Source organism: Mesoplodon bidens (assembly GCF_964165515.1).
Source record: "Mesoplodon bidens genome assembly, chromosome: 7".
Lineage (NCBI taxonomy): Eukaryota > Metazoa > Chordata > Mammalia > Artiodactyla > Ziphiidae > Mesoplodon > Mesoplodon bidens.
The window spans coordinates 17,988,292-18,002,468 of NC_138164.1; the positions used below are offsets into that span (position 1 = coordinate 17,988,292).

At 54.0% G+C, this 14,177-nt stretch overlaps 1 protein-coding gene across 7 annotated transcripts in view; it reads right to left on the reverse strand.

Moving 5' to 3' along the window:
* Positions 1–2,761: 2,761 nt before the first annotated feature.
* Positions 2,762–14,177, reverse strand: part of ZBTB16 (zinc finger and BTB domain containing 16) — a 194,182-nt gene continuing 182,766 nt past the window's right edge. For 6 of the 7 annotated variants that reach the window (XM_081240187.1, XM_081240186.1, XM_081240184.1 and 3 more), the window contains exons 5-7: positions 10,533–10,703; positions 5,444–5,611; positions 2,762–3,416 (exon numbers count right to left, since the gene is read on the reverse strand). In XM_081240187.1, coding sequence (XP_081096313.1) covers positions 3,187–3,416; positions 5,444–5,611; positions 10,533–10,703 — 569 coding nt within the window. In that variant the 3' untranslated portion in view covers positions 2,762–3,186. The remainder of the gene's footprint in view (positions 3,417–5,443; positions 5,612–10,532; positions 10,704–14,177) is intronic. The other variant, XM_081240188.1, reaches the window with a different exon arrangement.

Below are 14,177 nucleotides of genomic sequence, written 5' to 3' on the forward strand. Positions count from 1 at the left end.
CACCTTGGCAAGGTCAGAATTCTTTTGTCTTTGTGAGCAGGAAGTTGGGAAAGAGACATGTTGGAATCTCTTCAGGGTGTCCGGGGCTTCATGGGAGAGGAGGGGAGAGTCCGGTACAGAGGTCTCCCCACTCCGCATCCTTCAGAGACCCCATGCCCCGACCCTCTCTCCCTTGACCAGGATCCCTCCCTCCAGGGTGGTAGGGGCGGGCAGGGGCTGATTAGGTACCATCCAGCGCTGCAACACCAGATTACAACAATACTGCATGATTTAACACACAACCGCACACAACAAGCACACGCACACACACGCACGTACAAAGGGATATTTTGTTGGTGGTGGTGGTGAATTTTTTTTTGTTTTTTTTGTTTTTTCCTATTCACATTACAAAAGGAAAGGGCAAGGTCCGGTAGAACTGATGAAGGAACTAACAAATATTACAAAAATATTACAATTTGTAAATATTAGCTCAACCCTCTCAGCTTTTACGAACAGCGGAGGAGACCCGGCTGTGTGGGAAGGGTAGGGGAGACGGAGAGGGGTCAGCTAGGTCTATGGAATAGTTTGATTTTTTTTTTTCCTTCCCCACCGAAGTTGAATGACATGTTGCTGTTCAAATACTGTTTTCTGGGATTTACAGATCCCCTGAGGGCCAGCCTGTCCCCCTTCTTCCCAGATTGGGGGAGGCGGCAATAGTGCACAGAGATTTCTTACAGACTGCCCCTCCCCCAATGATTCCACTCTTTTCACATTATAAACATGACAACTGCTCTAGTTACATATTTCAAGTTTAACTTTTTTTTTTCTTTCCAAAGCACTAAGTCATTATTATAGTTGCAAAATAGCATCCTCCCTACATTATCATCCCCAATCAACGGTCTAGTGACCCAGTCCCCCCCAGTCCATATCCCCCCAACACACAACTTTTAAGGCCTTCAGATTTGGTGGGCGAGACTACAGGGGAGGGCGGGAGGGTCGGGGCCGAGGGACAGGGGGGTGGTCACAGCAGCACCCATCCCTCCGACTTCCCTGTATGCCTCACAACCCTTCTCCCCAAAACCGCTTCCCTAAACCACTTTTTAAAACCTAAGATAAAAACGCAGCCACAACTTTCTCAGAGAGAGAAAGGAAAGAGAAAAAAAAAAAAAAAAAACAACCCACAACTCTTACAAATAAAGCATGAGATGAGACGGGAGGACCCGTCCCAAAGCGAACACAAATATTGCAAATGTGCTTTCCAAAAATTCGGGGAGGGGAGGCTGGGAGAAGCGGGGGGAAGCAGGGCAGCAGGATGGGAGGCGTGAAGGGAACCAAAGAACTGGACAAACCTAAGAGGTAGCTTTTAGAAAAACAACACCCCCGCCCCATCGCAACAACACCCAGGCCGGCTTGTCCCCAACCAGCCCTGAAAAGAGACCAGTTTGGGCAATGCTGATGCACACAGAGGTGGGGTCACGCCTTTGCAGGGCTCTGAAGAACACAGGCCCCCAGACCCGGACGACCCAGCAAACCGTAAGAAAGGTGGGATTCTCTCCAGAGTGTTTTGGGCAGGATGACATCACGCCTGGGCCGAGCCGGCTGTGATCCTGCCGGGCCCCCAGCACCCCGTCCGTCCCCGGCAGGCTCCCACCTTCTGCCTGGGCCTCCCATCCCGATCCTGAGTACTCAGCCCCTTCCGCACGGCCCCCTGCAGCTGGGAGGCTCATCGCTAGGGGACACGGGGAGGGCCTTGGCCAGCTGAAGCCCATTAAACTCGCCATTAACTTACACAAGAGACAGAAAAGCACGCTCTCCCCATCCTTCCAACCCCCAACCAAAAAAGAGATACAGGCAGGGGTCAAAAAAGCTCATGAGGTCACAAAAAACTGAGGTAATTCAAGTACAATGTGCTAACAGGTGAACAGAGGACACGGAAAAGAAGCGAAACATAACACGAGGCAAAGCGCTCTCAACTCCTTCTCCCCCACCTCCTCCCCGTGGACTGGGGGGCCCTGGGAGCCAGGAATTCTGTACCGCCCTCTGGACCTGGGTTTTCCCACGGAGCTCACCAGGTCTGGGGTCCCATGTGTTCAAAGGGTCCCCGGCACGACTCACCGACACCCTCCCGGGGCAGGGGTCCCCCTCCAGGTGTAGGGCAGCTCTGGAGACGGACATCCACGTCCCTCCATGGGCAATGAGCCCTTTGATGGATCCCTCCTCCTAGGGGCTGAGGAGGGCCGCAGGGGGTTTGCGTTTGTGTGTGTTAGTATGGTGGGATAGTGTGTATTTAGTTGTTTCCTTTTTCCATTTGGGAAGCAAAAGCAGCTCAGCAGGAATCTGGCTTAGGACAGGGCTGGACCGGGATGGGCCCTTCCATTGACTTCGTCTGTGTTCTCAGAAAGCTGAGGGTGCAAGTGGGGGCTCTGGAGTCAGACACAGTTTCCCCAACAGGGAGCTGGAGGATGAGGGAGACACCCGGATCCATGGGGGGCTGGGAGGACAGGAGTCAAGGGGAGCCGGGCAGCCAGGAGCTGGGGGAGGGGCTGAGAGCCCTGAGGCTCCTGAAGACCATGAGGGGGCACCCAGGTATGGCGGAGCGGAAGAAAGCAACAGATGAACTGAGCGACGGGAAAAGCAGGAGAACCCCTCCCGGCCCAGTCGGCCCCCAGCAAGCTAGAGCTGCCATCGTCTGTGTCAGCCAGTGAGCCCGCCCAGCCCCAGCATCTGCAGGCCCCCTTTCTGTACCCCCAGCCCACCCACCCCTCAGCCCCCACCTCCCGAGGGGTCAGTGAGAGCACGGCAGGCAGAGGTGGTTTGGCTCTGATGGGAGGAGCCCTCCCCCCTTCAAAGTCTCCATTTCTGGACACAAAAGGAGGATCTGGGCGGAGGGAAGAGAAGAACATCCCACTATCCGAGCTGAACAAAAGCCCCTCCACCCCCATCCAAGAAGAGCAGGCCAAGCTCCAGCCAGGAAAGGAGGGATGGAGGCCCAAGGGGAGGGGCTCAGCCAGGCATCCAGGTCACCTGGAGCCCCAGAGAGAACCCAGAGCCCGACAGCTCCCAGGTTTCCTTTTCCTTCTCTCCCTCTCTCTTCTTTGTTGTTTCTTGTTTGTTTGTTTTTTGTTGTGTTTTCTGCTCGGTCCTCCTGGACGTCATCCCGCTCCGTCTCTACTCCTCTTGTCCCCCGCTGCCCCCGCCGCAGGCGCCTCACACGTAGCACAGGTAGAGGTAAGTCTTCTCTATCCTCCAGTCGGGCGGGATCTCCTCGGGCTTGTGGCCCTTCATGTGCTTCTGCATGGAGGACAGGCTGGGGCAGTACTCCGTGCAGATGGTGCACTGGTAGGGCGAGGCGCCGTTGTGCGTTCGCAGGTGCTTGATCATGGCCGAGTAGTCCCGGGAACGCTGGTGGCACAGCTTACACTCAAAGGGCTTCTCACCTGTGGGGGGAGGGCAGGAGAAGGCCAGGACAGAGGGAGGGGGCTGTGAGAGCCGCCCCAGGGATGTTCTGCGCCCTCAGCGCCCCCTCGGGCTTGCTGGAGACTCCCGTCCCTCTAGGTCAGCACTCTCCACGGCAATGGATGCACCATCCAGTGTGGCAGCCGCCAGTCACATCTGGATCCTGAGTGCGACTGGGAACTACATTCTTTTTTTTTTTCTTTTTTAACTGAAGTATAGTTGATTTACAATGGTGTGTTAGTTTCCAATGGATTACATTCTCAATCTTGTTCACTGTAACTAAAGTAAATAGCCACATGTAGCTAGTGGCCATGATGTGGGCCAGCTCCAGCCCCTGGACTTATTCTCAACTCTCTCAGGGGCACGGACTCTCCCCTTCCTAAGAAAGGAAAGGGAGGTCTAGAAAAGGGCCCGCGAGGCCTCTCAAATGCTTAGGGATGGCTCTTCAGCACACAGTTCCTTCAAGGGGAGCAAGGGGATGGAGTCCTTACAGGGCTACAGATGATGGGGAACAGAGGTGGGGTAAAACTGAGGGGACCCCATCCTGCAAACATGCTACACCTGGGAATGGCTACTCCTCTAAGGCTCTAGAGCCTGCCCTGGACCCTGCCTTCCCCTTTGGGGCCAGAATGGTGGAGGGACAGAGAACCTGGGAGTGCATGGCCAGACCCAAGCTGCGACTCGCCCACCCTCTGTTACAGTTCCCTGGAGCTGAGCAGGGGATGTGAGGGAACCTTGTTCTGATACAGTATTAACTGGCCAGCCATCTTGCTATCGATACTCCTCCGTGCAGAGGCCCCCGCAAATAACAAAGTAATGAACAGCCAGAGTGATCTAACTATCGACCAGCTATTTACAATAGTCAGCGCCAGCGCACTTAATGATACACCTGCCAGGTCACATCTCTGACAAGGGGCTCTGGGAAATCCTGGGGGTCACTCTAGTTGTCAGCAACGAGCACCCCATCCTCTCCTTGTGGCCCAAAGCAGAGCTATGACAACATGTGTCCTCTGCTTACTGCTCCCTCTGTCCACCTCCCCTCCCGGGAAAACACACTCTCTCCCCTGGGCCAGCAGGACCTGTCTGATCACCTCTCCCCATTTCTCTGCTCAGGCAGCTGTTTCCCCTGATCAGGGGAGCCTTCCTACTTGGCCGCATTCCACTACCTTCCACTATGTCTCACCCTCACAGGAAGTCCTTCTGAATATCTACCCCCCAACTGGCAGTGTGCTGTAAATGTTTAACAACTGGCTCTCCAAAAAGCCCTGATTTTGTAGCATTTGCTGATGGCCATGTTGTGAACCCTCCCCCTGTAGCCAATTTTAAGCAACCAAGGTGATAACACAGAATACGGGGCTGGAAAGAGATAGGCACGATGGCTTTCCCAGGCAGGCTCGGGCCGGCTCCAGCATCCACTGCCCCCAACTCTGGCAACTCTGGATATCGGGACCACTTCCACCTGTTCTGTCCTCAGGCCCCAAGAAAACAGTTGCTCACATTTCTTTTAGGTAAAAAGGAACATGAAGGCCCTTTGAAATGGTCAAATATTATACATGTAGAGGGATTAGTAAATCCAACTGCTTCTCTAATCGCTGAACCGAACTCAGTCTAACGTACCATTTTTCCCAACCTTCACCACACCCTAACTTAACGTCGCCTAGTTCTTTCTGTAACCCTCAAGTCACATGAAATCGCCTTAGTCTTCACTGTCAGGTCATCAGGCCAACCGACCCCCAACTCAGGATTCAGGAATGGATGTCCTCTGTGAGCTCTTGGTATGGCCGCCCGGAAGGCTAGTCTGGGCTCCTGGAAGGAGTGCTGTGATTGATTAGCAAAGTCGGCCTCGCCCTTGCAGGGAGGAAGTGGCACTCAGGTCACCGTACTAACCCTTAGCAGAAGCTGTTCCACTCTTCGGTTCAGCCTGGGACCATGGGCACCCGGGCTCCTCTGCGGACCCACCTGCCCCTGCCCACCCCCCGCCCCGGGGCCAGCTGTGTGTCCCCGGTACCTGTGTGCACGCGATAGTGTGTCTCCAGCTGGTGCTTGAGGCTGAACTTCTTGCCGCAGCCATTGCACTCATAGGGTTTCTCGCCCGTGTGGATGCGCTTGTGGCTCTTGAGTGTGCTCTCATCCCGGAAGCAGCTGCCACAGAACTCACACTCGTACGGGTGGTCACCTGTGGGGATAAGGGGCTGGATCAGGCCCCTGCCTCCCCCGGCCCCCTCTTCAGCGGACAGTAGGGCAGGTTCAGTGCGCCGGGAGGATGAGGCTGCCTGTAGTCGCCACCTCCAGAGACGACTGAGGGACCCTCCACCCCTGCCAGCCCCTTAGCATCAACAGGGAGCAATTACCTCAGGGAGTAAGTGTCCATACTTTACCGTGGCCCAGTGGCCATCCACGCCTCAAGGGCCAGTCTCGGGAAAAGAGAGCCCGTTTGGTTCAGAGATGAACAGAGCCACCAGAAAGCAGGTCCCCTGAGGGCAGAGCAGACCCAGGGGCTTCGAGACCCTTCCCCCAGCTTCCTTTCCTCTAGGTCAGGGGCAAAAGCCATTCCAGCCTGACTCCCCTACCCTCAAAAAAGTCCCTCCAATTTCTCACTGTCCCCCCAATTCCTTCTGCTCTGTGCCTCCTCCACAGGCTTATGCAACCGTTTTTTTCTGCGTGATTTCCTCTTCTCTCCTTGGTGAACTCCTAGTCACCCATCAAAGGCCAGCTCACGTGTCACCACGGTTTGGAAGTTTCCCTTTAGCGCTATTCCCACTGTCCCCTGCTCAGGCAAATTGAGTCACTTTCTCCTCTGTCCCCAGAGAGAAGAAATGTCCAGCATTTCGTCCTTTTAGTAGTAGTAGTAGTACAATTTTTATGGCAATTTCTAATTAAAATGGCCCACATTTGTTGAGTGCTCACTACTGTGCTAAGAACTTCACATGGATCAATCATATCACGGAATCATCACAACAACCTTACAAGAAAGACAGTATCATTCTCATTTTACAGAAGAGAAAAATGAGATGTTCAGAGATGCTTAAACATGGTCCCTAAGGTCAAAGAGCTAATAAGGGGCTGAGCTGGGATTCAGATCTGGTTCCAGAATCCGGACACTGGATACTTACCGGACTGCTAACTGCCATGCTGTGTTGAATCTGCTGTGACACCCACCGTGCCCACAGACCAGAAGCACCGTGAGGGCAACAAGGGAACCTTGTTCATCCCTGTAGCCTCAGCACGCAACACAGAGTAAACCCTAAGCAGACGCTCGGGAAATGTCAGTATATGAAACTTGGGGAGAACTGCCTTTCCCCGGCCTGGAATCCATGCCCAGCAGCCTCCTTTCTGAGGCTGGGGTGTGGGGATTAACCATCTTTCCCTTTGTACCCGAAGTGGGGGCTTTGTGGGGATGAAAGGTGAGGACTTCAGCTACTTATTTATTACAGGAGTGAAGGCACAGACAATAAAGACAGATTGATCACCCCAGACTTCGTTCATGAATATTTAAATATCGCTGATTCGTCTTGTCACTGTAATTACAATTTCTCTGGGCTGCATCTCCAACAGCCATAGTTTATGGTAAAGGATGGCCCACTGTATTTCACTTGTCCCTCTGCAGATGTGCGGGGCTGCCAACCGTGTAATGTCCTCTGCATTTCATACATTTTCTTCAGCTGAAGGTTTAAGTCATCCACAATGACCTACGTTTTTTCATTATCCCCATGTCAAACTGCGCTCGTGCCTGGGCATAAATTGTCCTTCTCGTTATAGACTTGCATGCCTGTGCCTTCACTTCCTCTTTCAAATGATATTTTACTCTCTTCCCTCTCTCCCCTCCTCAGGCCGCTAACCAAACCTCCTCCTTCTCGAACGCAAGCCCCTGCACCCACATACATTCTCATCTCTTCTAATGGCTCTGAAGGGTTTTTAAGACTCTGTGGGGAGAGGACGCTGCAGTCTGCTCCCTGGCGGGCTCTCTCACGGGTGGAAGGTTTGCAAGATGATCCGAGGGTGTAGACGGGTGGGTGGGAGCGCTTCCATCGGAGGGGTAGGATGGAGGAAGCTCAAAGAGCAGAGCCACTCCAGGGGGCCCTGCCCTGGGCTCAGAGGAGAGCCTCCATCCCCGTGCAGATCCGGGGATGAGCAGATTCCTGAGTTCCTGGCACCTGCCCGCGCCCTCGCTGCCGGGGCTGTGCAGACTGGCCGGTCCCCAGCCGCCAGCCCCATCCAACCCCAGGGAAGGAGAGGCCCAGGCAGACCCTGCTCCTAATTAGCTGTGTGTCTAGCAGAGTGAGGGTTGGTCTGTGCACACCTGGGCCCGCGTGCCACTCTCTGCGTGTGGACGTCTGCACACACAGCCCCGTCTGACATCCGACTCCTCTCCTTACTGAATCGGCAACGATTACAACTTTAATCAAGAATTCAGTATCCTCATTAAGATATAAATAAATAAATAATAAAGCAAGGGCCACGTGAGACTTCAGCGGAGCCGGTAATGAAAACGTACATCGGCAGCCACACGGTGGGTTGGGGGGTGGGCACTGCTGTCTGTCTGTGCCTTTCCCCTCCAGAGGGGGGCCCTAAGAGTTTAAAAAACAAAAGGTTAAGGCAGAGAGGTTGGCTTGATCAGATGTTTATGAATTTAATTATGAAGTGGATCACATGTTACATGAGTTTAAATATGAAATCTCTCGAGTCAGCCCAGGTAAAGGAATAAAAAGTTAGGGGGGGGAAAAAGAAACAAAGACACCAACACACACGCACACGGATTTTGAAACATGGCAAGCACCTGGCCTAAAATCCTCACCCGTGTCAGTGTTGCTATAATGTACACAAAACTGGCTGCAGAACTCAAAATCCAATTTGTGGTAGGTTGATTAACTCTGTAGCCTCTTTAATGAGCTTGACATTAAGTACAGGACAAACGAGACTAATGACAGGCCTCCTCCGGCTTGCCCAGTGCACCTGTGACCCCAGCGGTCTGTCCTCACCTGGTGGCCTCCCTGGCACTGTGGCCAAGCCCAGTGTCATCCTCCCCATCCCAGCCCCATCCTGTCGGCTACTCAGCTGCCCCGCTCAACACAGCGGAGAGTTTATTATACGATGAGCCGTGTGAATCAGGGATCCATCAATGCCAAGAGCGCGGCTGGACTAACCTACCCAACACAGCTGCTGATGCTAAACACCCGGCCGCAGCAGCAAATGGGCCAAGAACAAGGGAATATTAATGAGGCATTGTGCCGGGTGTGCTCGGCCTGTGCAGGGCTGTGCATGCAGGGCCTCACTGGTGTGAAATCCATGGGTGTTGGTGTAGGCAGTACACACGCTCCATGTTTCCTAGGTTAAAAGCAAGTACTCCTCTTAAACGATGTCTGGAAATCCTGCCTCCCCATGGATCTGAGCCCTGATTGACACAGGGGCCGGGGGCATTTTGATATTGACACAGGGGCCGGGGGCATTTTGATATCTGAGCTCTTGGGAGCTAGTGTGGGCAGGGCAGGGCGTATCCTGGGTGGACTTAGCAGGACTGGGATCGTTCCAGTCCCATGAATCCAATGGATGGGGCCCAGCAGAATGCTCAGAAGTGGCTGAAAGGTAACTGGCCACCTTTGATAAGGCTGAACTTGGGGGCCCAGTGGGGGAGGTGTTGACAGGAAGGTGCATGTACTGGGTTGGCCAAAAAAGTTCATTCGGGTTTTTCGGTAACGTCTTACCAAAAACCCAAGTGAACTTTTTTGCCCAACCCAATACCTGCAGGGGATGCTTATGCGGTCACTACAGAGAAAGCCCTTGTCAGCATCCCTTCCTCCTCTGCCCTTCTTGTCAGGCCTTCCCCTCTTGAGACCTCCCCTTTTCCGAAGCCAGCAAATCTAAAAAGTTCTAAGCAAATCTGGTGATGCTAAAGCAATATGCTCCCCTGAATGGAAGAGCATCCAGGCGCAAGAGTCCAGGCAGGCTCCTTGGCGAGGATGCCTACTGCTGGCAGGCCAGGCCAGCTCGGGTCCGTGATAAACAAAGCCCCTCCCCCCGTACTCAGCAGGGCCTGCCACTTAATCCCAGAGCATGATAAGACCCAAGAATGAGGAAAGGGTCCTGCCAATTCTGTCATGGGGCACACAGAGTTTTTTATACCCTCTCCAGCAGACATGAAAACATACCCTGTTACGTACTCAGAGAGTCTGCCTCTCTGTCTCCCTGGCTCCATCACCCACCTCTCGCCCCAAAAGCAGGACAGAACACACACAAGCAAAGACGCACGCAGACTCAGAAGCAGGCAATCCTTTATCCATGTACAGCCAGAGAAAGGAAGGCTTTCGAGTCACCCATGACCTTGCTAGAGGGTCAGGGGCCGCTGCAAGGAAGCAAATGCCTCTTGGCACTCAGGACCAAGTACCCCATCCCAGACCCCTTGACTCACAACTACTCTCCTCCCCCAGCATCTCCAACTGGCTAAGCAGGGATGTTTCATGGCTCACTGTTTAGACGACCTCACTGTCTCCCCTAAACAGGGCTAAGGCCCAAGTATAGAACGTGTGCTTCTGTTACTGTGGAATAAGCAGGACCACTTCTGCCACGTTCCCTTGAGAGCCCAAGGCCGACCGCAGGAGTGTGTGTGTGCACAGTGTGTGTGTGTGTGTGTGTGTGTGTGTGTGTGTGTGTGTGTGTGTGTGTGTGTGTGTGTGTGTGTGTGTGTGTGGAGTGGGTCAGCAGTGGGAGGGGGAAAGGCAGAGACAGAGACCAAGAAGGCAGGTTTTTCTCAAAATTCATCTTGGGTCCACCTGCATCAGAATCCCTGGGGCATATTTACTAATAATGTTGAGTCTCGGATCCCACCTGTACCCACTGAATGGAAGTTTCTGAGCATGAGACCCAGGAGCCTGCATTTCTAATGAGCACCCTCTCTGCTGGGCACAGAGATGTCGAGAACCAAAGGTGCCCAGGGTGGGACAGGATAAGAACCGTCCACGTTGACCTGCACCTCGGAGGCCCCTGTGTGCCTGACGCTTGAGCAGAGGAGGGCTGAGGGCACCCCCGCCTGATGTGTTTGGAGGGAAATGCAGACAGTGGTTCCCAGAGACCCTGCCCTGCCCGTCCCCGGCCTGGCCTACCTGTGTGTGAGCGCAGGTGGCGTTTGAGGGCTGTGTGGCTGGGGAAGGTACGGTTGCACTCGCTGCAGATGTAGCTGCGCACGCCCGCGTGGACCTCCATGTGCTGCTGGAGCGCACTCTGGGCCTGGAAACGCTTCCCGCACAGCAGACAGAAGACAGCCATGTCCGTGCCTGCAGGACACAGCAGGGGAAAGCCTCAGGGCTGGACACAGGCCTTCTTCACCCAGCTAGGCTGGAGCCAGAGCCAGCGTCAGGCCAGCACCCTGGGCCCCACCCTCGGTGGCAAACCCAGAGGTGGTGCAGGCCACGCGATGCTGCTGGAGCCCCCGCTGTGCGGCTCCAACGGTGGACAGAATCCACTTACTTCCTGCCCTCATGGAACCTAAAATCTAGTGGGAGAAAGACATTAATCAAACACATCAGAGCAGCCAATGAGTCTGCAATCGTATGGACGTCTGTGTCAAAGGCAGGGTACCAAGAAGGCATCTATCAAAGGGACTTTCAGAGCCTGGCACAGGTGGTGGGGCATCAGGCCGGCCTCTGTGAGGAATCACAATAACGGAGATGATACGTGCCAGCTGTCGTTCAAGTGTAACTAACTTAAAAATCCCATCTCCAAAAGGCAGGCTCTGCATCCTCACCCTTCAGATAAGGAAAAGGAGGCACAGAGAGACTGAGTCACTTGTCCGAAGTAGCACAGAGTTCACAAGCAAACAGGACTGGGATTCAAACCCAGGAAGCCCAGATTTGATCCGCTCCTAACGCGAGCTACAGACCTGATTCTCTTAACCACGTCTCCATTCGTTAATGCGTACATCTTAAGGGTCCATTCATTCAACAAATATTATTTTAGTATCTTCTATAAGGAGGACTCTCTTCTTTGGCCCTGGGGATGTAGCCACGGAAAACCGTACAAAGTGCCTGCCCTCATCACAGATGTTACCCAGCACACTGGGCCATGAGGAGAGCATTCCAAGAAGATGGAATAGTATCTCTGAACTAGAGAGAAACGTGACGGGTCAGAGGATAAGACAGAACAGGGCACCTGAGGAGGCAGAAAGAAAGTAGAGTGGAGGTCAAAGAAGTAGGCAGGGCCAGCTCGTACGGGGTCTTGAAAACCATGTTAAGATCTTTAGGCTCGGGTGGGAGGGAGGGAGATGCAAGAGGGAAGGGATATGGGAACATATGTATATGTATAGCTGGTTCACTTTGTTATAAAGCAGAAAATAACACACCATTGTGAAGCAATTATACTCCAATAAAGTTGTAAAAAAAAATAAAAGATCTTTAGGCTTCATCCCAAGACCAACGGGCAACTGTCAAGGGATTTTAAGCTAATGAGGGACATGAGATTTTCTTTTTTTTTTTTGCGGTACGCGGGCCTCTCACTGCTGTGGCCTCTCCCGTTGCGGAGCACAGGCTCCGGACGCGCAGGCTCAGCGGCCATGGCTCACGGGCCCAGCTGCTCCGCGGCATGTGGGATCCTCCCGGACCGGGGCACGAACCCGTGTCCCCTGCATTGGCAGGCAGACTCTCAACCACTGCGCCACCAGGGAAGCCCGAGATTTTCATTTAACTCTGTCTGGTCGTTCCCTGCGCTAATCAGAAGCACGGGTGGGTACCCCATGGTACCCTACAAAGACAGGCTGCCATTTTCTGTCTGTTATCAACCCCCTTCCTGATGCTGCTCTGGGACCATGGCCTTGCGGGATTCAGCACCACAGGAGGAAGCATCTAGACCTTCCAAGTCCTCACCAGTAGCTCCTTGCCCACCATTTTGGACTCCACTTTCCTAAGCATGTCAGCTCCCTGTCCCGGGAAGCTCCCCATCTGCTCGTCTCTCTTTGCCGGCATCTGGGCATCATCACCTGTGGTCAGCCCAGCGCTGCCTCCCCCGTGTAAAGGACACAAGCAGGAAAGGGGGTCAGGCCCAGTGCCTGGCAGCCCAGAGTGGAAGGTAGAGCAGAGCTTTGACTGTGGCAAGTCGTGGGCTGCTCAGCGTGGCATCAGGGAGCTCCCGGTGGAAAGAGGGTGACAAGAAGGACAGCACGGAGAGCCTGTGGCCTCCGGGGTCCATCAACAGAGATAGCAAATGGAAGGCCCGTTCTGGACAACTCAGTCCCATTCATGGCTGGGTTTGCAATGAATGGACTGGCGGGAAGGGAAAGACAGCCTCTCATTCCCCCCAGCCCCCCACCCCTCACAGCACCTTCAGCCACGCTCATCACACCTGCAGACAGACATCGCCTGCATCCAGGTCCAGGGAAGGCTGAGCAGGGGAGGTGGAACATCAGCAAGGGCACAAATTCGCTCCTGGACTCAAGGAGCAGAAGGGAAGGGGAACTACGACAGGCCGTGTGCTAGGTGCTTTACCTATGGTGTCAGCTCATTTAAAACGTGCAAGGCAGGATCCTAGTGCCCCTTTTTACAAATGGGAAAACAGAGTGATTAAGTAACTTGCCTAAGGTCACACAGTTAGAAAGCAGCAGAGCTGGGATTGTTAAATGCTTCAGTATGTCTGATTTCAGAAACCACAGAGCTGGGCTCATGTCTACCTCTGGATCTGCCACCTGTCTGCATGGGCTTCTCTGGGAAGAGGCACAATAATGACACCAGCGAGGCGGCTCCAACCCAGCTGGTTCAGGAGCCCCAGTGCTTGCAGGGCCCACCCTAGCAACAGCTGGAGAACCTGGGCCAGGAGGCGTGCAGTGGAAGCCGAGTCACAAGGTAAAGCTCTCTGAAGCCTTCCTACTCCACTGGGAGCCAGCAAGACCTCTGCAAGGTACTGGGGTGCTGGCTCCACTTGATTGAGTGGGCACACTGATGGCAGCGGTCTGCCCAGTAGAAGCAGACGACGGCTGACAGTGAGTCCTCAAAGCCCAGTCTGGCCTGGCCAGCATGCCCCAGAATGGAGTCCGTCTGCAACATGTCCTGTGACACGGCATGTTGTGGCTGCTTCATCCTGAGGGCCCCCAGCACCAGCCCCCTCTCTGGCCCTAACCTCACCCCACAGAGAGTCCTGATGAAGCCAGGCATCAAACATCTGCCTTTTATCAGTAAGGTGGAGCAGGTTTCCTGGGCAAACCATGCCCTTTAAGAGCCCAGGTTTCTCCTTATGCATCCTTTGAAATCCTCAGTGTGGAAGGAGTCTGCGTCAGAGGGAACATGAATGAAATTCCCAGTAGGACACCGGAGCCTAAAAAGCCAGGCCCAGGGACTTCCCTGGTGGTCCAATGGTTAGGACTCCATGCTTCCAGTGCAGGGGGTGTGGGTTCAATCCCTGGTTGGGGAACTAAGATTCCCACATGCCTTGTGGGAAGGATGGAAGGGAGGGAGGGAGGGAGGGAAGGAGGGAGGGAGGAGAGAAAGAAAGGAAGGAAGGAGGGAAGGAAGGAAAGAAAGAAGGAGGGAAGGGAAGGGAAGGGAAGGGAAAGAAAGAAAGAAAGAAAGAAGGAAAGAAGGAAGGAAGGAAGAAAAAGAGAGAGAGAGAGAAAGAAAGAAAAAGGAAATTGCATATACGTTTTTAAAAAAAACGCCAGGCCCAGAGGAGCTCTGAGGGTCAGTACCACTGCAGGGCAGACTGAGAGCCCTGCAACCTCACCCCTCCCCGTCTCCCCAGGGCCCCAGAGCTGCCCCACTATGTGG